Source organism: Nipponia nippon, unplaced genomic scaffold (genome assembly GCF_047370975.1).
Source record: "Nipponia nippon isolate SJK-2023a ecotype South Korea unplaced genomic scaffold, ASM4737097v1 scaffold_3, whole genome shotgun sequence".
Lineage (NCBI taxonomy): Eukaryota > Metazoa > Chordata > Aves > Pelecaniformes > Threskiornithidae > Nipponia > Nipponia nippon.
Window position 1 is genome coordinate 34,001,065 of NW_028262347.1, and position 27,678 is coordinate 34,028,742.

Below are 27,678 nucleotides of genomic sequence, written 5' to 3' on the forward strand. Positions count from 1 at the left end.
TTTTAATCCTGCACAAGTAACTTTACCTTCTTAGTTGTCTTTGTAGCATCTTGATGAACTTGAAAGTAGAGGTCAAATTATTGTGTGAGGTTTTAAATCCCATCATCTGTTGCATTATTTAAGCAGAAGGGAAATGCTTCTTTTGGATTTAAGTAAAATATATCTATGAAAATATATTGTATAAATCAAGAAACAGCGGCTTCTCACTGAAATTCAGCAAAGCTTGCTTACACTGTTCTGTTAAAAAAACATGTGGTTGTATAACTGGTAGAGTGAAAAGTCAAGTGCCTCAATTATCTTTTTAAAGAGAACTTAAATATATTCATTTTTCTTCATAAAAATGTTGCAAAGTCACCAATTCTGAGAATGTTGCAGTTCCATTTGTACAAAGGAAGAGCTAAAAAGTGTAAAATAGTTTATATTTCCAGAAGCCTTACATAATCCTAAAGCCTTTGCCTATCATTATTTTAGCACCTTCAAAAGAGACATGGGCTGTAAAATCAGATTCACATTTCCATTTCTAATTGGAATTGGCCCATCCTGGTTCAGTTCTATGTCAAGACTCAGATCTAGCAGAAAAAGTGATTATGAAAGAAATGGGAAATCTTTCACAGCTAATAATAAATTTTGTCACTAAAGCAAGTTCTTTGTAACAGCATTAAGCAAACGTGTATCGCTTACAGTCTGTGTTCTTGTTTCCACAGTGCATACATTATAACAGACTTCATGGGCATCAGGAATGAAAATTTCATGAAGGTAGCTGCAGTTGGGACTTGGATGGGAGATTTTGTCACAGCATGGATGGTAAGAAACGTAATATTACATTTTAAAAGAAAAGAAAAGGAATATGTTTGTTGATTTCAAGGTAAAGAGGAGAACAGAAGAAAGAAAAGTCAATTTCTTGAAGTATTCAAGTATTTCAACCCAGACAAGTAGAAAGTTAACAAAGGCAAAGTAGCATAATGGCAGGGTATTTAATTAGCTGGGAGTCCAGAAGAGTTTCAGTTAAAATGTATCAGAGCAATATTTCATTTCTTCTGCTGTGAGTGGGAATTTTGCCATTGACTTCTGTGAGGACAGCACGGTGGCCCTGCTTTGCTGTGAAATAACATCATGGCTTGCTATCTGGTGAAACAGTGAGTAACAGCTACAGATAAACAAGTCTAAGGATTAAAAAAGAAAAATTCACTGAAAGATGTGACAAAGAGCAATGGAGATGAGAGAAAGAAAGCAAACCAGTTACATCTCAGAATTTGAAGGTAGCCTGTTTGATGTGAAACTATCAGATTAAGTTTGTCTCTAATTTAGGATTTAGAAGAATAAAGTTTTCACTTGGATTATAACTGTTCTAAAGGTTCTCTCCTGAAATATGGGCAACCCAAAGATCAGCTTAGTGAAAGCGAACCAGAAAAAGACAGCTAACTGGGAACAAAATAAAGCAGGTGCACATGTTTTTGTTATTCAGGAAAAACATTTCTTAAACACAAGGTGATAATAAGTAAATTCCTTTTTTTTTTTTTTAGTTTTAGTAAGATTAGTCTTTATGATTAGTGTGGGTAGGAATTTTTAACAATTATGACTGTGACATTCATTTCAATTGGGGAAATAAGTCCATGATTTCTAAGCTTGCAGAATTGGTTTTAATTAATCTAAATTTTTGTTTTCTAATGGTTCATTGATACCTCTGTTTGTTTACGCAAAAGAATCAACATAATTTTAGAGGAATCCATTAACACAGGCAACATTGCCTGTTTGTCACCTATCACATAAACACGGATGGTAAAGGTCTCAGCACTGTATGTAACTAGTGACTGCAATAATCTCTGACATAAGCAAGAAACAAGCCAAGGTGGATAAATTTTAGGACTGTGGTATGTGTTAGGAGAAAGCACTATAGGAATAGTTTCAAGCATGAATGACTGTAAGATGCTAAGACTAAGTCTGTAAAACTGTAGGAATAGTCTTAGAAGGGTCATCCGACTTTTGTCAATTTGTCTTGTGTCCTCCATATATTTGGAACATACTGTACAACAGACAGAAGAAAAAAAAAAAGGATCAAGGATTTTTTCAGCATGTTGTTCAGTATGTCAGTGGTTTGTCTGAGACAAATTTTGCTCTGTGAAATGGTGGCCATGAGAAGCAAGTACGGAGGAAATCGTCTGTACATACATTACAGTAAGGACATTGCAGAATTGGTGCATTGCCTGATGTTGACAATTAATGTGAATTTGTTGTGAATCAGTAATAAAACTGATGGCTATTTCTGAATACCTTTAGCTTGACCCCTTTTTTTTTAATGGGCTTCCACAGCTTTATCCCACTATGGAAGGACAGATGATGCATAAGCTAATCTGAATCAAAAGGGGTCATGTTCATCGTACATATGTGACTTAGAGCTCCAGTCATAGATTGCATACAAGTTGCACTACATTAGATAATGTTCAGTTTTTTCAGTCCCTCTTTTCTCATTTCTTTGAAAAATACTGTTACATGCAGCACTATATAAAGCATGGAAATGGCTGGATTCAAGAGGCATGAGAATCCTGATCCTTTTCTGTGAACTCAAAGCCCTCTCAGGTCTTTTCAGCAACAGAAGCATAATTGGATTGTGCCACAGCAGATTCCAGTGGTGGATGGAGTTATCACTGAAGAACGGGAGAGAGACTGTGAGAGACTGCAGAGGCAGTTTGGAAAGGGGAGGCTGTTTGTAAACTAGACTGGTTCTGTTAGCTTTCAGGAAAAGCAGAGGGCATGGCATTGTACGACATGCTTTGATTGCACGAGGAGAATTAAGAGGTGTGGTGATTGGTGTTTAGATCTTCAGAGCAAAAGAGACTAATGAGATTGCTTCTGCAGTGCAAATCTCTAGGCAAAGTGTATGAATCAGTCAATGGAAATTACATTGTTTAAGGGCAGCTAAGCCTAGGAACATCAGAAAAAGCCATGATGTCAGGTAGAGAGGTATTAGTAACAGAGGAGAGAGGATGTGTATATTGGTGCATGTGCATGTACGTTGGTGCAAACCTCCCACACAGCCTAATTTTAGCAATCTTATTCTATATGAACAGAAATTATAATGTTGTTTATAATATTTGAATTTGCTTGACTGTCTGCATGTCAAGCCCATCATGGAATTGATATCAAAGTGACATGAGTCTTCTGTGGGATTATTATGTTTTATGAAGTTCTCCAATCTTGTTTGGAAACAAGAAATTAAAAACAAACCTGTAAAGGAACCTTTGCACATCTTCCCATTTACAGCAGTGCTTGTATTTTCTAATGTTTAAGAAGTTTCTGTGAAGAAGCCACCCATCCTTAGACTACAAAGGAGAAGATGAAAAAGCACATGTAGCCTTCACTTCAGTGTATTTGAACCATACTGGAATTAAGATCTTATTCTGTATTTAACTGGAAACTTTGGAAATAATCAGGAATAAAGCAGAACAGATGGGATTCCATTTTAAAAATTAATAATCAATAAACAGTAATATTGCCCTAGTACAGTGAGAAGAGGCTTATTAAATCAGGAAAGTGATTGAAATGGGAAAATATGTTTTGGATTACCGTTTGTTTGGATTTAGAAAGCAGAAGTGAGCCTTCCCGCTCAACACTTTGTAGCTCACTGACTAGTTTGGTGACAGGGTCTGACTCAATTCCTAATAAAATCAGCAGTATTCTTTCCAATGTGTGTAATGAGAATGGGGCCATGCTATGGGTGCACAGAAGCTTCTCCTTTGTACCTCTGGACAGGAACTTCTGCTACCAATAATAATCTTTGCTGAAATCTGTAGTAAGTGTTAGATGTTCTAAATAAGTCTGTGAAGAAGGGAATGGGTTCAGTACACTAACTGTCTCTCTGCACTTTTTGCTTTTTGTAGCCAGGGAAGTATATTCTGCACCTGCTTTGACATGCTCTCCTGCTCTCATAAAATGTGCATTCTGTTCTCATGGAGAGTGCTTTTGAGGCAGACACCACAGGATTTGGCACCGTAGGATAGCTTTGAAAAAAAGGTTGGATTCCACCCAGACAAGCATATAAACTAGCAATTATGGCCACTTTCTGGGAGAGTGTGAGCAGGCTGAGGAAGGAGCTGATTCCAGGGCAGAATCTCTGATGATTAGAGTTGGGTGGCCTCCTGACCCTCTCTGTAAAAGTGAATAACCTGCTGCAGCTGTGTTTTTGTGAGGGATGCACTCCTGACCATGTGTGGTACGGCATGCTCAGAGTATACCTACAGGAGCACTGAACATTCACACAGAGGGCAGAGTACAACCAGAGCCTCCTCTGTTCTTTACAGCCTCCTGGTGAGGTGGAACAGCTTGCTGTCCTCTTTCTTTCCAGGCACTGTCGGCTTTTAGATTGTCAAAACTGTTGTTCTCCACTTTGGGTGATGGCTCTTTGGGCTGTCCAAAGATTAGATATTGGCCCTGTGCTCTGAATGATACTCATACCACATTGAGAGTTTTGCTTACCAACTGCCATTGCCATTTACATTAAAGACATATCCCTGCCTACAAGCCCTACATATGTGTGAAAAAGTCTAAACAGTAAAAGTTTATTATATCTTCCTTAGACCTTGCTTGCTAGGATTATCAGAAGCTGAAGCAGTCAACTTCAGCCAGAGGCTGGCACTAATCTCTATGAGTGTATCAGGGGTATCAGGGGCTGATCTTCTTGACAAGGGATCCTATTCCCATATACCTTCCTTCTGAAAGGTAATTTAATTGAGATTCTCTTTTCCCTTATTAACTGCTAGAGGGAACTGAGAATGTTTGAGAGATCACTGAGCAGCAGAGACTGCTGGCTCACATCATCAGAAACAATGACAAACTCAAGGGATGGTTTAGTTTATTATTCATCAAACTAGTATTTACCAAATCTGTACCAGCATGTTCCAGCTTCTCTTACCAGGAGAAGCCAAGACTTCTCTCAGCGCTGTGCTTTAGCACAGTACTTGGCACAATGTCTTATAGTGTAAGCTGAGTCATTGTCATAATTCCTGGCTGTTCTTTCTGACACCTTCATTTGACTTCAGTTTGAATCTTCCCTCGCTTGGGACCATGAAGACTCCCAGGACCATTTCTGTCTTTCATCATCTTAGCAGAGGAATTAGTAGGAAGTTAGAAAGCAGTACTTCCAGCGTAGTGTGGATGGAAGGGTGATAGGTCACCACTTGTTCCACTGACCCATGATCCAGGACTGACATAGACATGTGCTATCCATTTGGATGGATGGATATGGAGGTAGATACCTTCTACCTAAGAATTCTTGTCAGGACATAGTATTGAGATTTCAAAAAGTTATTACTGAGTGATGAATCCACACCTACCTTTCCTCATTAGTGGAACTGGATAATGACCCCCATATACATAAGTTGCCTGGGCTTCTGTGAAGTTTCTCAAGCAAAAGAGCCACATCATTAGGTGACCATGCCTACACATCACGACATATAACTTGTGGTGGAATGCGTCTCCCCTTGATAAAGCTTACCTGTTCTTCTACGAGAAGGATTTTCTGTTCTCTGAGATTTTCAGTGCTAGCTGAAAAAGCTCTAGGAAATGTACTTATCTGTCCAAATGGACCAGGTTTTCAGTCTTACAATTCCAGAGGACAAATCTCACACCGTTATATGTTCTGGCTTTGCTAGTTGTGAAAGAAATAGATTTTGTTCAGTTCTTTTCATTCACATTTCTCTGTTAGGCATTTTTTATCTTCATCCTCTGGTGAAGGAGGCTTCTGTATTTTCCCATTTTATGTGACTAACATGTCTTACATGGCTGGTCACAGTGTAGCTAGTAGAGGGGCCTGTGACTGGTTCATAAAGAACAGTCTAGAGGGCTGAAGCCTGTCCACGTGGTCCTTGATGCTATTAACATCAATAGCTGATAGGTTTAAGTGAATGGTTACTGCCAAGCAAGCACACAGTAAATCTATAGATTCCTAAACCAGAACTTCTTTCTGTCATGTGCACCATGTTAGAACTCATGGTACATCTGTAAGAACATAGCAGTTGTACCCGGTCAGACCAAAAATCTGTCCAACCTAGTATCCTGCCTCAGCTGTGACTATGAGCAGAAGCCTACCAGAAGAGTAAGAACAAGTCAATCGTATATGGTAGTGTTCTCTAATACTCCCTCCAACTGATGTTTTGTGTATATAATAACTCTTGATGGATGTTGCTTCCCTGTTCTTGCCCTGTCTCACCTTTAGCCCAAGTACTTTTTTTAGCATCCACAGAATTGTTTGGCAACAAGTTCCAGAGGTCACTGTATAAGGAATCACCTCCTTTTGTTTGTTTTGTTTCCTACTAACCTAATTTGATGCCTTTAGTTTTTTACTGAAGAGACAACAAACACTACATCCCTGTATGCTTTCTCCCTAATGTTTATGATTTTAGTAGACATACATCATAGTTATGCTAATTTATGCCTTCTTCAGGCTGATGAACTCTAGCCTAGTAAGTTGTTTCTCATACACAAGCTGTTCCATGTATTTGATTATCTTTATTGCCATTCTTTGCAATTTCTCCAGTTTTGCTATGTCCTTCTTCATAGGGAGATCATAACTGCCCACAGTATTCAAGGTGTGAATGAACTATGGGTTTTACAGTGATATAACGAAATTCCCTGGTTTTCTATTCTTTTCGTAATAGTTCCTAACATTCATGGCGGGGAGGTGTTGACAATATGGGGCACTAAGACCATGTTTTCATGGTACTATATTATTATAACCTCAAGATCTTGCTCCTGAACTGTAATGGTCAGCTGAGGGCCAATCGTTTCACAAATGATCCTAGAATTGTTTTGCCCCCTGTGCATCACTTTGCATTCATCTACAAAGAATTTCATCTGCTGTTTTATTGCCTAGGGACTTACTTCCATAAGGACCTTTCTCAATTCTTCACAGTCAGCAAGCCATCATCCTTATTACTGTGCATAACTTAATATCATTATAAAGTCTTCTCACCTCACTGCTCACCCATTTTACCAGGTTGCTTAGGAATATGATGAACGACTGCATCCCCTGCACAAATCCCTGTGGAACTCTGCTAATGACCTCCCTCCATTGCAAGAGCTGTCTGGCTAACCTACTTACCTTCTGTTCCCTATCTTTTAACCAGTTATTTATCAACATAAAGACCTTCCCTAAAGCTCTGACTGTTGGGTTTCCATAGAAGCCTTTGATGAGGGATTTTTCAAAAGCCTTTTAGAAAATTCAGGTTAGGTTATTTCAACCACATCTCCTTTATCCATGTGCTTTGTTGACCTCATTCAGTAATCCTGTTCTGAAATAACCCTATTCCTGATATTTACAGAGCCAGCCATTTAGGACTCCTTTCACAGCCTCTGTGCTTCCTGCTGCCATTAAAGAGGTATTCAGGCAATGTTGGGTGGCCCTGAAAGTGCTGTTTGCATGAAAGACAAAAAGTCCCAGCTCAGGAGCTATGAATGCGTGGAACAGTACGGAGCCATCTTCATGTGGCTTATCAGTGAAAGACAGTGAGCTTATTTCCTAGCAGTTAAACTTTGTATGTTCATTTTACCTCATTTTCATTAATTTTCTCTGTCCTTTTCCCTCAACACCCCTTTGTCTTATGGCCTGGGCACCACTTTGCAGGTGAAAAAAATTAAGATGGGAATATTTTGGTTTGTATGTTCTTGCACATAGCAGAAGGATCAACAGAGCGTGAACATGGCCGTCAATATTATCCTGAAGACAAAAACATCTCTGCTTGTGGTAAGACATATATTCTGAATATGTGCATGGATTACATGTTTCAGAGAACATCAACCATAGATACGTAACCTCTGTTTCCAAGTCTATGGATCTTGTAGGCTGAACAGGGAGGGTCTTAACAAGTTTTTGTTATTTTCATAGTTAGGTTGAATTTTTGAATCATAATTTTGGACACAGGAACCTTCATCTGCTAAAGTCATTCTTTGAATCTGGGTCCTTCTTGACCTTCTCGCTGAGAAACACTGTTTTTTTCCTTCCCTGCTGTACAGGCAGTGGACACAATCTAATTGCTGTAGTTTGGGATAGAAGTGTTCAACTGCCCCAAACGTATACTTGCTTAGTTCTTCATTTTGACCTTGTAAATGCTGGTGTGGTCTTTATAAATTTGAAACATAATGGTCTAATATACTGTACAGTGTAGGGGGAAGTAATGTAGAACATGCATTACACTTTAATAAATCCGTCACTTAATGTTATATTCTGGTAGATACCTGGTACCTGTAGATTATGCTCTGTCTGCTTTCTTCTTTATTCAGTTTTGTAATAAGAATAGATGTTTACTTATTGCTGTTAAAACATTTTTGATAGCTTGCAAGCTATTGACAAGAGTTTTAACTGTATTTGGAGATATTTACTTTTGACTGTTGCCATTGTGATCCTGAAAAACACCATTTATTTGTAGAATAGGAGAACAAGCTTTTGAATGATTTTGAAGTGCTTCCCTTGTGTCCATTAAGAGAGAAGATTGTTCTTGTCCTCATTTGCTCTGAGACATAACTATCTATGTCGATGTCCTAGAGGAATGAAGGATTCATTGCCACTGTGCAGAAACTAGGTTGATTTACCTCTTTTTTTTTATTTCATCTCATAATGTGTATGAGTTGTTAGGGTGTGTTCAAACAAAGTGAGCAACCGTGATGCTGCAAATACTATCATGTTGCTGAAAATAGCAGGCACACTAAACTATTGCAGTGCAAATAGATAGCAAATAAAATACTAATGTGACTAAAAAAGACATCTTCCTTAGTACAGGGAAGGACACCAGTATAAAAAACACGCTGAAAGAAAATGTAACAACATCATCATTAAAAATAATAAAGTTTCTGGGATTTTGTATGTAACTTTTTAAATAAAAGAATAGCCACCAATGTTCACTCTTAAATTTATGTGAGTCTTAAAAAGCAATTTTTCTGTCCAGGAAATTCTATTCAGCAAAGCATAGTATATTGTTTTATTTGCAAGCAGTGAAGAATCCACCATTTTGATGCACATTCCAAGGTAGTTTGGAGAGTCAGGAGTCTTGAATGACTGACGCCTTTTCTAACTCATGCCTCTGTCAAGGATTAGACATGACAATTCAGATTATGATCAGTGTCAATCTTCTTGATTGTTTCTATTCCACTGACATATCAAATGACAAAATAAAACTATAGTTGACTTTGCAGTGGCGTCTGAAATACTGTATAACTAACAACTCTGCTGTACTTCAGTAGTGGCAATGAAATTCAGCTATGAAGCCTGAAGTGGAAGGAGCAAAGTGGATGACACATGTTACTAAACTCACTTGCCAGGACTGCAGAGGAATGTGACTAACAACATCATTGGTGGCAACATGTTTCTTTCCATTCAGAGAAGCAGGCACAATGCCAGTTGCCGTTTTTGTTTGTCTGTGTTTCTTGCTTCGTTTTTCTTTCCTCTCCTTAACGGCCAGTCCAGTAGCAGAGCAATTCTGTAGCTAGTGGTTCTATCTCCAGGTGATAACTCACATGTAAATTCATCGACACAATGACTGTTCATACATCCAGTCATATGAGACCGGCTAATTTTGTATTTTCAGTTTTGCAGGGCACGAATGTGCTCACATCCTGCTCTGCTTCATGGCTAGTACTTACTACATAGGGTGGAGTGTGCCTGGTGTCATCTGAGTTCATCCAATCATCCCATCAAGTCAGATTGCACTATTATTTATTTATTCATTGATTGATGGTGTGGCCATCTGTTCATATGCTCTAGATTATAATTATCTGCCTTTTCGAACTTGATCGTTTTTTGCATTCCCCTGTTACCTTGTCATTTGAATTCTGACCAGGCATTGCCAGAGGTGTTACTTCATCCCTGTCTGTTTCCCAGCTGATGAGTTCCTTCACCTCATCGTCACAGCAGGTATTTTTGTTGATAACCATTTTCTGGGCTTTAAAACATGTGCTTGGTATATCTAGGAGTAAAAGCCTTAGGATTTTCTTCTGAAGAAGGCCACAGCCAGCTCTACCTCAGAGCTCAAGAGTAAGAATTGGAAGCCCAAATCTGGGCCCCAAAATTTATCCTAGAGTTTCTTCAAAGCAGCCGCTGGCAGCTTTCTATGACAAGCAAAAATAGTTCTAGGAGCTCTTTCAAATAGGTGGGAAATTTTCCCCACTATTTTTATTTTAAGGACTGTGAACTCATACATACATTTTTGTGACCTTGAACGCACATTTCTGTGCTGTCTGGATCCCTATCTCAAAAAGTAATGTCAGACCTTCTGCTTCTGGACCAGGCAGTGTGGTTGATGATGAATGGTCTTACCACAAGAACTGAGCTGTTTCATGCTGGCTAGAGAGATTCTGTTCCTTATCAGAAAAGCAGCCCAGGTTCTCAGCTCTGTCCTCAGTCAGGTTCTTCACCCCCTTTTCAGATCTCAGTCCTGATGATGTGGGGTTTTCTACTGGAACCAAAAGTCTGCAGATGGTCAGTCAAGGTTCACCTAGTAGCAATCTCGACCCAATAATCTTTAGTGGGTGAGCAATGAGTTTCTTCTACCCTACTGTGCTTAGTGCTCTGGTGGAACTAATTAGAATGCTCTCCATTGGAAGGATGTAGTTTTCAGGGTGACTTGAACTGGGTGCTGAAGTCTCCTGTGAGCTGAGTGTTTCAGCCTTGTGACTTGTTCACTGCTGCAACTTTCGATGGAAGTATCTTTCTTGGATACTTCTTCAGCAAAGTATATGAGATACCAATGTACGTGGATGTTTCTCTTCTCCAGTAGGAATATTCTTCCCGGTTATGATACCTGTACAAAACAATCTTAAATTCTTTGCACTTTCAGTTTCCAAGTTCTATCACAGTCAAAGAAATTAAAACATGCTTGTTATTCCTCCCTTCATCTCGTATCTTTGGGCTGAGCCATCAAGATAGATGTCTCTTTTTTAAGTTGACAACATCAGAAATCCCCACAATGTTTTTGAAGAGTTGACAAATCCAAAAAGTTAGACCCTGCTTGCTGAGACTGACCATAGTAACTGATCTGATGACAGCAAGCTGCCTCTTACAAGATTACTGTGGAGCTTCTTTCCATCATTGGAGCACATTTCAATTACAGCTCAAGCTACATTCCAGCTGGAAATTGTCTCCACTCCTAGCACTGACCAAATGCCCATGAAGAGCTATCATTATTCTTCCATAAAGCTATATGCCATAGGCAGGTGCCCATAATTGATGTGGTAGTTAATTGTGTAGTCTCACTGTTTCTGTATGTGCTACTTTACTGCCCAGCCTCAACCACAGTCCAAGTAAACAAACAACTGAGGGTAAAAAGAGATCTTCTGGTAACCAGAGATCTTTAAGATGCATTGGCCTTGTATTCATTCATTTTCCATGTTTATTCTTACCTCTCCTAGAACTGTTTCATCTAGTGTTTGCAGATGATGTAGATGTTATTTAAACAATACCTATTTTTGATGTCCTGCAGGCAAAGAGAAAGTAAATGGAGCTGTACTGAGCAGCAGTGTGCCCCTTCAGAAGCATCTGCTCTTTTGCGCTGCCATGCTCATGTAGCAATGGTGTAAGTTCACATATGAACTGAATATTTTGAATAGTCACATGGCTGGTTTTTAACCTGTTTTTACTCTTTAGAAGCTGCAGTTGTTTATATAAAAACAACACTTAGTCTGACAAGATTTACTTGTTCTAAAAAGGACTTAATAGAAGGCCAGAAATGATAGTAAGTAAGGAGGATTGTAGTTATCCTCCAGAAATGGAAATAATTTTCCATTAGTTTCCTGGAAAAGAGGAAGAGATACATTTTTAGCATTAGTTTTCTAATTAGCCTAATTTAAAGACAACATATACATGTTATCTGTATGCATGCTGTTCTTCCATAGTTCTGGGTGCAGGGTCATGGAACAAATCCAGCTAAGTACACTGTTCAAATGAATTCAAGTATTTGGTATTGGAAAATACCACTCATTCATCCCATTTACTGTCCTGCATCCTGCACTGGTCAGCGTGAGATGCTCACAGTGAAAGTTAATGCGGTGCCCTCACAGGCTGTCTGGGAGGGTGAAGAAGACAGGAAGTAAAAGAGGGTGGAGAGGTACATTTTCCATGAACCCTTCAACAACTAGAGCCACAGCTACTGTCAATGGAGGCCACTGCAGAGCTTGTTTGCTCCAGCTGCCTAGCTGAGCTTTTCATGATCAAAACAAGGAGAAAGTTTCTCCTGGGAAGGTACAGAGGCAAGGTGTATCTGTTTTTCACTGGAGTGAAGTAAGTGAGGCAGAATGGAGGAGGCTCAGAAGGTGCAGGAAAGTGAAATAGATATTTACTGTGTAGATGCTACAGGTTTTGTATTGAATGCCCTGACACACACTGCATTCCTCCTGAGAATTTGGAACTCTGTCTGATTGGACAAGTGAAGTGAAATGTCTTTTCTTTTTTGATTACATTTATTGTGTGATTTTCTGATATTATAAAATTGCAACCAGTGCTATCTCTTGTGAGGACTTCTGAGTTAACTCTTAGTGCATGATAAGATTCTGTGTTTGTTAGTGCATTGTAGCTGATATCACTATTAAAACACAGAAGGCCTATTTCTTACTTAATTGTTGTAGTGCTCCCTTATACCCTCCAAAAACCCTTAAAAACTAAATAATGGAAAAAGTAGATTCATCAGGCGGATGAGAATTCTGCAAAAGTGGTGAAAAAATCCATGGCACCTTGACCAGGTAGCCTGTGTGGGCACAGCATGCCTCACTGATTTCACTAGCCAGTGTTGGTTTAGTGATGGCTTTTTCTGTGTTGTACGTATGCCTGTGTATAGGGCGTAAGGAACTGGGCTATTCCAGACAGAGGGCGAATGCGAGCTAGAAAGCCAAGAACCATCCACCTAGACAATGGTATAGTGGTGCTCTTAGAGGTTGACTGTCTTCTGGCTGTGATGAACATGAAACTGAGGCCCAGTACTTGCTTCCTTTTTATCTCAGACTTATCTGTGCATTTTATTCTGACAATAAAGTTTCTTTTAATTCCAGAACAGTGATGACATCTGTTCTGAAATCTCCAGTGTTCTGAGATGCTTTAAAAATGCATGAAGGATCATGTCAAATATTAACAGGAGCTATTCTGTTCTCCAAATGTTGTAGGTGAAAGATATGGCTCCATCTTTTTCGAAAGACAAGGTGTAAGGGAGAAGATACGTTTTCCTGCAACTCAAATCTTGTCCTGTTGATTTGTTTTGTAGCTTCAATTAGCCATACAGTTATAAATCAGTGAGACTCGGGGTCCTGTATTTTCTTTTCCTCTTTATCATACTCTCCTTTACTTTTTTTCATGTAGAATTGTATTTGCTTCTCGACGGTATTTATGCAGCGGATCTTTGATATACCCTGGTTACATGTATTTAGAAACTCTAGTCAGAGAACCATATAAATTAAAGTAACTATGCAGCAATTCTGCATTCTGATATGATGTACTCCTTAGAAATGGTGTGAATGAGTGGGTGTCAGAAGTGCTGCAGAAGTGGGACTCTAGAAATAACATGTTCTTACTGAAGATCTTCGAGTACAGATGGCAAATGTGTAAACTGTTGGACTCTTTAAGATGGACACTTCCTCTCTGGAACAGTCTGGTTCTGTATGAGATTGCAAGCACAAACCTTTTTCACTGACTGGCAGAAGAAAAGAATTTTCTTGCTGGAAATGAAACTGAAGCCATTAGCTCAATAAATCTGCCAAGATGTGCAGTGAGAAGCTCTATAATGGAATGGGAAGAGGTTGTTTGATAAGTATTATAGAAGAAATATTGAACTGACCATGCAAATTCAGCTGAAGATCTTTAGTGGATTAAATATATGGTGAAATAAGACCTTCTGTGTCTACAGGGAGAGATTAGCAGCAGATGGCAGTGGTACACAGCAAAGCATTTCTTTGATTCTGAATTCCTTTGGGGTCTGTAGGATGAACTATTAGAAACGCTGTAAAGGGAAAAGAGGAAAGAAGGACGTTTTATTATGAAAAAGCATATCACAGGACTCTTTCCTAACAAAATTATGTATAAAATCCATACTGCTTTACAAGGGAGAGCGTGGTTGAAACTGGTAAACTAAGAAAGAAGAGACTATTGCTGGTCTTAAACTACATTATTTTGAGGCACGGGTGTTCAGCTGAGAAACTTTATTATGATGTTGGAAGAAGCTGCAGATGCATCTGGTGTCTGTTTCCCTTCTGTATAGACTTATGTCTTCTCTTTTTACGCTTTTCATTTCACATTCCCTAGAGTGTAATCATCATAACTGAAATCAATGATAAATTCCTATTGTCTGGATTTCATGTCTGATGCTGTTTTGTAGAGAAAATATATTTAGACTATGGTCAGAAAGAAATGGTTTAAATGTCCAGGTTACCAGAATACCATTCATTTTGTGTTGAATTATGCCTAAAAATAAAAGAAGGCTATTCTCACAACAGCTACAGTACCTGAAAAATAGTATCCCATGTTGCCATAGATCAACTCAACCCACACATTCTGAAGATCAATATAATATATCAGAAGAGCAATTAAGCAAGTGCTTGTGTAAATACAGTGCAGAATTAATTTTCCCATGTGGTACTGCATAATATATGAATTTGTTGTAATATGCCGTGAGAAGTCTTCTCTTAATCCACCCTGCTAGGAACACTGCATCAAATTGAGTGAGAATTCCTGACTTGTAAGTGAAATCACTAACTCCACCCTGTATGTATGGAAGATGATGGTAAAACTGAGCCTAAAATGGAGAAATCTTAGGCACTGTCAAACTTAGACTTATGATACTCTAGCCAGAAGGTCAGTTTTTCAATATCCATACTTGTGATTGTTCTCAAGAAACGCTGAAAATTCAACACATTCAAACACAGTTTCTACAGAAAAAAATCAGATTGGCTTCCAAAAGCTCTTTGTTGCCAAAACCCAACTCTAGCTTTGGTGCAATTCTGCTGACTGCAGCAGACAAAATACACAATTGCTTCTTAAAAACTGAGATATTAAAATAAAAAGTTTCAATGGATTTGAATTAAAATTCATTATAAAACTTCATTTAATAAAAGGCACTCAGTAAGATGAGTCTAATCTTGTCTTGGTCTCTTTTTATTGTTATTTTGCATTACTTGAAATGGGAACTTGAAGTACTTTTTGAAATGGATAGAAAGATTGTCGAGTTTCACTTAAACTTTTGTAAGTACCTTTAAAACCTCCATTAAAAAGCTATTTTTGTAATTTCTTACAGTACTACGCTTCTCCAAATCACAAAAGAAATCACTGCCTCCTACACTGGCAGTAATAAAAAAGGTTTTGCATTTTGCAGACATTAGGGATTGATCTTTATAGCAACTCTTGGAGATAGGTATGCTAATATCCCCCTGTTTTACAATAGAGAATGAAGCAAGGAAAAGGAAAGAGATTAAGCTTTTTGAGGCCAAATTAATCAGGCGTTACCCACGGCTTCTAATAAAGTTACACTGACCTTTATATTAGTGTAAATGATGAAAAAAGATTCCTTTTGGGCAGCAGATTCTCAGTCCTTATATCTTGCAGTTGAAAATGCTTTGGTGCTTGTCTGTGTCATGTAGGGAATTGGTGATGGAGCTGAGATGAGAGCCTGTTCTCAGCTTTATATTTGTCCCATCACTGTTTTCCTCAAATCTTTAAGTGAAGTTGTTTTCTTGATCTCCACTGATGGCAGTGTTCCAATGTATCTAAAAGGTATCTATCTCTGCAAAGATACTGAATAATTTCTTTTATGGAAAATTGAAGTGGCATGTATGTGCACTGGGGATACACAAATGTAAGGAGCTGCTCTGGATTTTTATTCTGGCTGGTGATTAAAGCATTTTATAAGGTTTCTCATCACTTGTATGTAGGTGAAGGGATGCTTCCAAGTGGTGGATGCCCTGGCCAGTGCTTCCCTTCCTCCTGGCTTCAGCTGTGTATGAACTGCAGAATACATGTTTTTTTCTATGAAGGTTTGTTCTGTGTCCATTTCTGGACACCTCTGGCCTGTCTGCTTTTCTGCTTTGCATTCCTTTTATGCTTGTGTGACTCTACCAAGGTGACGGAGTTTGTACTAATGTCTAATTGTGAAGAATCAGGGCTTGTATTCCAGTTCTCTTAACTTGAAATTAGGTGGATCTTTGCTTCAATTTTTGGCTCATCATATGATGCCACAACAATTAGTTTTACCACCCAACACCCCAATTTTATAGTAGAGGAACAACCTAAGTAGAGTTATTAGACAACATAATCTACTTCGTAATGGACAGAGCACTGTCAGAAGGATTATCAGAATGAGGACATATCATGTAGGTATGATTACATCAGTGTGCCACCGGCAAAGGTCCAGCACCAGTGCAACGTACAGCTCAAGTTATGACACTTAAGTATTGTATTGGGCAGGCCCATGCTTTTCAAGACTGCAAACGTATTTTGTGCGCACTTCTTTGTATCTCTTATAGGCCTCCAGAATATCCACAGCAGATGAGGAACAGGCTTTACACCTGTATGGCTTTACACCATCTAAAGTGTAAATAAAGTCCCACGTTATCCACTTGCCACATGGTCTTCACTATAGGAGAAGTAGGAAGTGGGGATAACTGTGTGTTACGTGGGTTAATATTTGACGCAGAGAATGAAGGTAGGATTTGTGCAACCAAATGGTGGTTTGGTCATAGAAGTGGTATGATTTAAATTTGGACATCTACAGATTTTGACCTTTTAATCTGAGATGAATTTCTAGGCTATATTAATGATCAATGGAGAGAAAAAGGCCTGCTAAGTCATTGGAGTATAGTTGACATCTGAAATTATGCAAATGAATGACATTGTAAAACTACTTATTTCTCTGCACTGGTATTAAAGGAATTGTAGGGTGACTCAGATTTAGATGTTTACATTCAAGGTATTAAAATTACGTGTCTGGATACAGGGAGTACAGACATACCAGAAGTTGTCCCACAAACTAGCAGAGTTAAAGCATAGCAATGTTTGCTGTTAAAAATCCCTTGAGAACTACGGAAGGTAAAGGAATACTTCCAGAGTGGCAAGGCTTTCCTGGTAAAACATTAAAAGAGCTTCACATAAAGTCTGAGGCTCATGCAGCAGTGAATAAATTAAACTATATCGCAAATAAAACATAAAGAATTGACATATAACAGCAGTGTGAAACTGAGGATTGTATGGATGGTAATGGGAACAAGCATGACTGTGTATCCTCCAGAACTTTAAATTTTACCTTGAAGTTAGCAAGACTGTTAAGAAGAAATGTTATTTAAATTATCTAAATTTCAAGACTCATTTCAAAGAAGGTCTCTGGGCATTTATAGATAATAATGTGTGTGTGTGTGTGTGTGTGTGTGCACAGATTCAGGACTATGCCTGAGAGACAGCCTTTTTGTGTTCTTTCATTACTAATACAAAACCACCTTAATCTTTATGAGGCAACTGAATATTATTAATACCAAAGTGTCCTAATCTTGTATAAGGCAAACGAATACACCTTATTTATTACTAAGCTGGCCTGTGACCACAGAAAACCTCAGCTCATTGATTTCTCCTGAATCTCCTATCCTGCAGTGATTTCCAGGCACCTTCTTCTTATTGGCATGACCAAAGCCAGACTGGGCCTATAGCATCTACAATGTTTATTCATGCTTTGCTAACCTGCTATTTATATTGATTTAACTTATTTCCAAGGTTATCTTATGCTATTTAGTACACTAAGGGCTATTGAATGTGTTGAGGTAGCATGAGAGGCCTGAATCAGCCACATGATGCTCCAAGCCAGATATTTGGGAATGACTTCAAAACAGATGCCAACATTGGTTGATTATTCCTCTATGAGGGCATACCTCTGGGATCTTGTCAGGTCAATGGTACATCTTCTTTCACCTTTGGAAAGGCATAGGGATTTGGGAGCTGAAGATCTGGTGCGGTAAGAGCTGCATGCCACTCTAACGTTGAAGGTTAAGCGCTGCTGCTCTGTTGGGTTATTGAAGGCTTTTTAGGTACTCAGTGGAATGAAGCCTTGTATTGCTAGAAAGAAACCCAAATTACTAACAAGGATTACAAAATTCCAGTTATTTGACAAGAAGGGATAACAAAGGGTACTGAGAAGTTAGCTATAATGTGGGTTTTGCATTAAAAGCTCTGAAGTCTAGCCATTGCACCACACTGTCATAATCTGTTACCTCAGAAATTAGCTTTTTCCTCTTAGGTTGCTTTTTTTTTTAACTCATACCCTGTCATTCATTTCAGACTGTAGCTGCAAAAAAGGTTGTCTTTTTCTACTCTTATGTCTGTGTGTCAGTATTCTGGGATTCCTAGTGGTTCCCAAATATCTTTTATTTCAAGTTCTGCCTGTCTCCCTTCCTGCCATCCTCCTTTCTGTGCAAGACACAGCAATATCTTAAACTCTTCAGATTTCTTTCTGCCTTTGTCATTTGTTCATTCTGTCTCTTGCCCAGTATTTTTAGACTGAACAGCCTCTCAGTACACATCGAACTCCAGTTCTTTCACATGGAATTAAAAATCTGCCCACTTAATTTATGATGACTTTATACTATTGTATCTATTGTACTTCTATCTATCTTCTGGTGTTTTGTTTTCTCTGACACCTCTATGCTGTAAAAAAGGCACTGTGTCTTTTCACTGGCTTTTTTTTTTTTTTTTTGGCAAGCTGTACAATGCTAAGGGTATGCTGTAATAATAATTAAAAACATTAGTGCTGGTTGAATTTTTTAGCATTAGCACAATTGCTTCGCTCTCCTCTTGTATCATGGTCAGTGGGGTAAGTCCTGCACCCCCCGTGCATGTTGTTGTCTCTGTTGCAATGATGTAGTTTGTTTTGATGCTCAGAGGGGACAGTGTACAAGCTTACAGGTCTCACTGGCACCGAGGACCGTGCTTGCTATGCAGTACTGATGCATATTCTCTGATATCTATGTGCTCCTCTTCAGTCCAGGAGAGACCTCTCTGCCAAATGTGCCAATAAAATGTAAATGGTTGAATACCTTTTATTGAGGTTTTAATCAAAGTGGCCCACAAAACTGGGATTGACAGGAATACAGCAGGGGCATGGCCACAGCAATGCACTAGCCAGTTCTAATGGCTATAATTTCACAACACTATTAAAGGAAATTACAGAAGACACAGTGGGCTGAATTAACCCTAGGTGTAACTGTTGTCTTTTACAGAGTTGCACAAGGTGAGATTTGGTGAATGTGGTCCTTTCTCTGCAACTAAACTACATCTTTACACCTGCTATTAGTAACGGTGCACAGATGCTGACTGAAATACATTGACTGGAACACTCTAATGTAGGGCAGACTTGTCAGAGAAAACTCAGATTGGCATTAGATATTGTGATTCATGAAATAAAATTAATTGCTAAAAATATAATGCATTTCAGAATTAAGTGTACAATTGCTGCAAATGATCAGTTCATTTTTGGAAGAGGAGCAGATTGAATCACTTGTATTTAAATAAAAACAAATTCTGAAACATAGTAGTAGCACAGGAAAAATGTACTCACTTCACTGCATCAGCTTGTGTACAATCCACAAATGACATTACCAGACAGCGAAACAATATGGCTCCCTTACAGAAGCACTCGGTGTGCCATCCATGTGGCTATGGCTTGTGAACATCTGTGCAAAGTGTCCTAACTATCAGTAATAGCACTGATAAAGTCAGAAAAACCCTTCTATTGTAGCCACAGGTTAAAAGTACTGATGAAGTTAGAGCAAGATATTTTTAAAAGAAAAGGCTGAATCAACACACACGTTTATACTAATACAGCTGCACCCTTATCAAAATCAGTTTGATTACATGAGAATGATCATCCCCTAACTGATACAGTTGTATTGGTATAAAAAGCAGTGTATAAATCAAGCCCACACACCAGGGAATGAGGAGGAGCCCCTTAAAAGTTTTGAGAGCTCCCACTCCTTCTAGGCTGTAGCACTACTAGCTGCTGCTCCAGTTACAGTTCACTTACAAATGTTGAATCCAGCCCCCAGCATCATTTCACTGAGGTCACTTGACAGAAAAATTGAATTATTCATTGTGTTTTTAAAAGTTTTTGAACATCAAATGTTGAAGAGTTCACAGTCTATTCTATATAAAATACTGAATGACTTCAGAGAGCAATGTTGATTTTGCTCTTGGGGCTCTGCTGCTGTCCATAAAGCATTCGGGCAATGTTCTTGTAGTTTATGATGTCAGAAGTGTAATCCCTTGAGTGAACTATATATATTTGTATTCATGCCAGGTCATCTTATTACACTAAGGTTTATAGACAGTCCAGTTGCTTCCACCAGCTGACAGGTTTTTAAAGTCTGGGCAGTGCTTTTTTTCAGTAGCACCCATATCTCAGGTAAGGGTAAAGTCCCAGGCCGTAAGTGTGACGTCATGATAGTATGAGAAGAGTGTTAAAAGTTTAGGTTTGTCCCATCTGATTCTAATAAATATTTATGACAGCCTGCACCCTTTTTCTTTCAGATGCTAACAACTCTTGTTAAAGCAGGTATAATTTTTCTGAGACTGAATCTTCCTGTCCTTTTTCAAAAATACTGAAGAGGAAATTTTTCTGTCCATCTCAAGCACTATACTGCTTAAAATTCAGCAGTTTTAAGCAGACTGCTTTGAATTTCCTGTCGCTGTTGTGCAGTTCCCCAATGTAAAAAAAAGGCACTTTATGGGAGAAGGAGTGAGAAGTGTCTTTGCTGGTGGTAAGGGCCGTTGTCTTTGTAAACAAAGAACTTAAATTGTATTTACCAATAATTCTAACTCAGCAAACATGGAACTGGTAAGAATGAATTGATACTCAGTTTTCAATGATTTTTCATTGATCTCAATATAAAATACATTTGCGATAGAGTAAATAGGCAGTCTTCTAGACTTTTTTCCGAGTCTAGGAACAGCACAATAAGAGCAATTATGAAAGTATATTACTCATCTTACTATTTTGTATTTACATCTGGCAATGATTATACAATGATGTCTGGTATGCAATCCATCCATCCATTTTGCAGGGTTTGGTTGGGCAGGGAGGAAGCTTATTGGGGAAGGTAAGCTAAAGGTCTGAGAATTGCAGCTGGTGAGATTTAGTCATTTCCCTCTCTTCTGAGTGGTAGTGCTCTCACCAAGATTTAGCTTCTGTAAAGTTAGGTCTTTTACACTGCTGAGCTTCTTCCCTTGGCTGACAGTTTCATTGTTCCAAGGGAACATAGCTGTCAGAGAAGGTCATCGCTGCAGAGGGGATGGCAGTCTCTCAAGTACCTAAGGCCAATCCCACAGAGAGTTTTGAGGACCATGGCAATGACCTTCACCTGGACTGTGAAATCATGGGGGAGTTTGCACAGAGACCAGCGTGCCAGGACGATGTGTTCATAGTGGCTTGTGTTGCTAAGCAGACTGGCAGCTGCTTTTTGTAGCAGCGGTTGTTTTTTCACAATATATGTTTTTCATTGTTGGATACAATGAGATGCAGTAATCAAGCCTGGAGGTCATACACGTGTGGATCCTTGCTGCCAAGTCTGTGTCTGCTAGATGCTGGAGAGAAGTATGTTTTTCAGTACTTCATACAACAAAATGTTGATGTTTAGTAAGGTGGCAGATTTTTGTCATTTCTTTGTTGTCTTCATTGTGGGTGAAGAGGAAGAAGTAGTGGTGTGACAGGATGTAGGAGTAGTTCTTGCATCCTGTGCATCCCATACCTCCTCAAGATACACAGTCTTCATGCATACAGATTGAGTTTATGTGTTCCCCAGTGTGCTCACAGGGTGGCAGTTGTTGACTAGATAATTAAGAATGTCCTGTTAAGAACTACGGTTCAAATTTAGCTCTATATTCATGTCTGTGGAACTAAGGAACAACAGCCCGTCTGTAGTCTGATTGCTTTCTTTGCTTCTCCAGTGTTTTCTTTAGCCTTTAATTTGCTTGAAAATAACAACAAAAAAGTATTTCCATTTAACTAATTGGTGCTTTAAGAAAAAAATGTTTATATCCCTTTCCTAAATGTAAAAAGAGGAGACTTGGTGCTCAGAAGTGTGGCTGACAGCTAGACTAACTCCTCTGTACAAACAGTTTTCATGTCATACTCTTGAAATATTTTTACATAGAGTAGCTAAGAAGACCTTGAAGGTTTACTCAAAATTGTCTTTCTGTTGAGCAAGTATTTCCACACACAGGCACTGAAAAAAAGGAAGAAACCCCACTACTATCACCACTAATGTTACTGTAGAATTTTGTGGATGTTCCTGCACTGGCTTATGTTGGTGGCAATAAGCAAATCACTTATTCTGAAGTATTTGTGCACCTTACTGAATTTTATAGACAGCTTAGCAACCCTTCATTCATCATACATGTTAAAAACCAGGAGAGAGTATTTTTTGTAAAGAATGCTGGTCAGAAAGGGTTTGGAAACCAGAAGCAAGGAATCTGTCTCCTGCTGCTGTGTTCAGCAAGCCACCTTGCTAACTTAAGCACTTAACTGCAGCACCTATTTGCAAAGCATCACCACCTTTATGCCTCTCTCTAGACAGTGGAGAGAGACTGCTACCAGTCTCTGTTAGAGGGCAGTTCAGTCTTTCCAAGAGCTGAGTGTCCTCTGAAGGTGTCTGCCTTTTTGTCTTGGTTATAAAGTTGTCAAACACAGCAGTTAAACTTCTAAAGTTCTGTGAGAGAAATCAAGGCTCTTGTGTGCATTATTGGTAAGTAAGAAAGCATTCAACGTGCTTCTACGTCTATCATTTTCATTCTAAAAGAAGAGAATGCTGAGCATGCCCAAGAGGAGAATTAGCATGCATATGCCCTCAGACCGTCTGCCAGGGATGCTGGGTACTACAGGACAGGACTGAACCCAGAAAAAGAAATAAGTAGTTTGTACTTTTTTCTTTTCTTCTGATGTTAAGCTTAGTCATTGCATTCTGTTTGGCTTCTGAGGTTAATCTGTCAGAAGCTAAGTAATTTAAATGCATGTACTGAAGAGAAACATTATTCTTTTTCATATCATATATTCCTTGTGCTCATACTGGTTGTTATTAAATTATCTGAGAGCTTAAATCCCCTTTGTACTGTACAGATGTTGCAGTTTATTAGGACATCTCCATGTGTTGGTAGAATTAAGGAATACTCAGTTTTCACATGCTGATTTTCTACATTAGCCAGACCCAACTTAAAAAAAAAATCTTTTATCGTTGATCCAAATAGTTCTTTCATCCTTACTACTGAGTGAAAACAGTGTCGTCATCCTTCCCAGAATTATAATCTTTTCTGTTATACCAGGGCAATTCTAGTTTAGTAATTTGCCTGGAAGTGACTAAGGAAAACCCTGACTGTTTGAGAATAGATGCATGTCTGTTGCAGTAGTAGGTGCCTGCCTTCCTCCCTTCTTCCCTCCCTTCTTCCAGAGCTAGTACACGGAATCACATTGGCTACTTGTCCCTTCACCAGTAGCAAGGTAGCTCTAAGCAAGTCAGAGTCCCACAATAGTCCCAGAGTCTACTGAGGACTCGAATGGGCAACTTGACTACCAGAAGTGATGCAAAGCAAAGGGGATTGCTCTGGTTCCACTGGGGCCATCAGACTGGCAAACTGGATCCATGGTCAATTCTTTCTGTAAGATGAAGGAAAGCCTGTTGTCCTGATTGTGCAGTGGGGTTGTCCAGAGCAAGTCTTCCAACAGTGAAACAAATTCTGTTAGTTCTCTGGTGGTACGGGACAATACTGGGAATTTTTATTTCCCAGTTCTCTAAGTTCAGTTACAGGGTTTTATTTTAATATGAATGGAAACTTAGAAAGGAGTCCAAGATTTGGCTTGTGTTGATAAGATGAACATAATTGCTGTACATATAATTTTACTGAATTTGCGGATCTGTGCACTTAGCCTTTTCAGAAAAAGTATTTCTAGATGAAGTCTAGCAGAGGTTGTCTATGTTGGTCTTAAAATAGACAAATGCACAGTATTTTGCATTAAAAATGACTGAAAAAATTGTTAGTCTGACAGGGAAGCTTCTAGGGTGGCTCCCAGGCTTAATTTAGTCCAAGAATGTAACAGTTTGGGGAAAAAAAAAAGCCTATTATAAAACCTAAAAGAAAAAGTTCATATTTAATCTGCTAGTAATTATTAATATTTATTTAGAAACTGTTGAGATGTACTGTTTATTAGTACAGAAGAAACAGACAGCTGGTAGAGTCTTTTTTCACATTCAATATAGACACATTAAAGATAAAATGAAGTCTGAAACGTGAACCAAAACTTTATTTTAATACTAATAATAATTACTGCCTGTGTTACTAACTGAAAGGTGTTACAAGTAATGCAGGTAGCATTTTCCCCTTCAATCTGGTAATATGCCACAGGTATATTTTGAAAAAACAGGAACGTGGAAGTAAGAAGACCTAGCCAGAACACAGCTCTGTGTGTTGAATGAGAGTTATCAAAGTCACCTCATCGCATCTTGCTATCATGTTATATTTCTGCTGCATTCTCTTGGCTTGTCTAGAAAAGTAAAGCTTGGAGACAATTAACTACACCTACTGAGGAGCTCAGTAATAAGCCCAGGAGAGTAATAAAACTGTGTTTAAGTCAATAGCTTAAAGGAAACAGCTGTGCAAGAACAATGACTTTTGAAACAGAGTGTATCTTGACAGAAACTCAGATCCCGTATATTTCAGCCTTGTTCATTTGTCAACATAAAAGCAAGATAAAGCCTTGTGGGATTCAGTAAACTCCATAGCTAAAAATATAGTTTGACACTTCTTGTAGACACATGACAACTCTACACAAAGAATATATTGGTATTCTTTTCAGCTATAAAAGAATATGTTTTTAAGAGAGGGTGAATACTTTTATTGAATTTAGATTCAAGCAGTGTAGGATTAGTACTTTCAAATAACTTTAACCAGATGTTGTCACATTTTTCTTCTTCTCGAGTTTTACAAATACAGATGGTAAGGAAATAATGAGTGAAGTATTTCTAAATAGAACCCTCAATTAATATTTAGAAACTATTTTGCAGTTGGTATAATTTCTAAAACTGTTTGTCTAATTTCTTAAACTGTGTGCCATAATTAGAATTGAATAATTTTCCTAATTTTGTTCAGTGAATTCAGAATTTTTGTCATTTTAAGTTCTGTATTTCATATGTACTTTCCAGCAACTTTGTAGCATATCTGTTCCTAAATTGGCCACGCCATCCACACTGATGCTAATTGTGCTATATGCATTATATATTGTTCATGAGGAACAGGTGACAATCACCAAGAGTGTCAGATCTGTAATTTATGTCAAACAGTTCTGGTGAGAGTGTAATAAACTGTGACAGGGAAGTCTGACTGCCTTGTGAAGCACCAGAATGCAAGAAGAACAGGAAAGTCTCTAGGCTAAACTCTGTTCTTTTTTAGGTGAGTATAAAATAATGATCCTTTTTGCCATACGTTCACATTGATGGGCTTGTCCTAAAGTTTACAGCTGTGTAATGGAGAGCAGAATTTAGCCCTTTCATCCTTTTTCATAGTAACTTTCCACTGATTTTGGCAAGATGAAGATCCTGAGTCAGAACTGCTGTTCACCTTCAGAAATGAGCAGAAGGTATTTTGGGATACCTTGTGAATCATAAACTCCTCCATCCTTGTTTTGGTTTGGCAAACCCATTTCTATTGCCTTGTGTAGAACAGCCGAGGTTTTTCTTCCACATCAAACATCACAAGGTTAACTTTGCAAAGGGCAGTTCCACAGAAATGTATTATACTTTTCATGCACGGTCAGCCTCTTGGATTTTTGTGGGAAGTGTCTCACACCAGCTCACTCTCCAGTAGCTATCTGGATGGTCCCAAGCCATACTTCCATTATGTACTGTATTTGCAGCACCTTGTTATTAACATCCCAACAGACAGAAGCAACGAAGAAGTCCTTGGCAAGCCATAACTACACTTCATCAATCCAGGTGTCTGAACCTCACTGCTTCTAGAGGAGTGAGGTTTCTACAGTGAAGTCTGCTTGTGTATTGCTGGAGCTGCAGGTGTAACAAGTCACACCCTTTGCTTGGCTGATTGCTGGGAAATAGGTATGACGGTGATGCCTTGAGGAGGTGGGCAAACAACATTGATGTTTGTCGTGGTTTAACCCCCGTTGGCAACCAAGCACCACTCAGCCACTCACTCACCCTCCCCCCACCCAGTGGGATGGGGGAGAGAATCGGGAAAAAAAAGTGAAACCCATGGACTGAAATAAAGACAGTTTAGTAGGACAGCAGAGGAAGAGAAAATCACAATAATAATAATTATAATGATAAAAGAATATACAAAACAAGTGATGCACAATGCAATTGCTCACCACCCGCTGACCGATGCCCAGCCCGTCCCCAAGCAGCGATCGCTTCCACCCCAGCCAGCTCCCCCCAGTTTATATACCGAGCATGACGCCATACGGTATGGAATAGCCCTGTGGCCAGTCTGGGTCAGCTGTCCTGGCTGTGCCCCCTCCCAGCTTCTTGTGCACTGGGCAGAGCACGGGAAGCTGGAAAGTCCTTGACTGGTATAAACACTGCTCAGCAACGACTAAATCATCAGTGTGTTATCAACATTATTCTCATCCTAAACCCAAACCACAGCACCATACCAGCTACTAGGAAGAAAATTAACTCTGTCCCAGCCAAAACCAGGACAATGTTTAACAGTCTGAACACTAAGAGCTGGGTCAGAGCTTGAAGAGCTTTAGGAGCAGAAAGGTACAAATGTGGTTTAATGTCCACTCTTGCCCAAGTCTCAGACTAGGGATCTAGGCCAAGAAATACCATTATCTTAGAAACTTATTTAAAATGCAAGTCACATTAGACTGTTTTTCACATGGAAGACAAATGTCACGTGTCTGCAAAGATAACTCCAGAAAAAATAAAGCGTGTCCAAAATGTGCCCATAACTTGATATTTACTGTGATGAAAAAGTGCTGAAATCTCCAATATAGCAAACACACACAGCTGTCTGAGCAAGTTGATTTGAACTCAAATAGCTAAAATTAAATGGGTTTTGTTCATTTGCCTTACTTAACATTTCTGTGTGGTTAGTACCATTTGTCTGGTTATGTTTTTGTATCCTACAGGAGCTAGAAAGCAGCATGTTCTTATTGTCATGACAATGTTGGGGTCAAACAAAAGTGTGGAAATGAAGACAGCCATGGCCATGCAGAACTTTCTTAAGTGGCCTCTTCAGTCTTTTTCTACCGTCCTTCAGCTGGATATTACGACCACACACAAGTCAGAAGAATGGCTCACATGAACCCTCTGCATGCAGTTCAGTGCAAAGTCAGTGGGCTTAAAATGCTGCCAAAAGCTTCATTATTTTGATCTGAGAAAGCTAACTGCAGATTTTAAACTCCCCAACTTTATTCATAAGTGGAAAAGGTCGCAAAACAATATAAGCCATGGGAATCTGCTGCTATTCATGTTCCAGTTGACAGCTTAATCTATTCCTAATCATTGTGCCATAATATTTATTGGTGGGTTTCTAATTTATAGTGAAATTAATGAGAAAGCAGTGTAGAGAGAAACCACAGGAATTATTTTCAAGCTGGAATTTTGTTGCTATCACACTACTAACAAGAAAGAAAAAAAATTTGCCAGTTACTTATCCATAAAACTTCTAAAAACCTG

General features: G+C 38.8%; 1 protein-coding gene across 2 annotated transcripts in view; it reads left to right on the plus strand.

Annotated features, from left to right (window-relative positions):
• The window catches only part of TMEM117 (transmembrane protein 117), a 221,629-nt gene that overhangs the window by 98,838 nt on the left and 95,113 nt on the right, over nucleotides 1-27,678 (plus strand). For both annotated transcript variants that reach the window (XM_087764857.1, XM_087764858.1), the window contains exon 4: nucleotides 705-804. In XM_087764857.1, coding sequence (XP_087620983.1) covers nucleotides 705-804 — 100 coding nt within the window. The remainder of the gene's footprint in view (nucleotides 1-704; nucleotides 805-27,678) is intronic.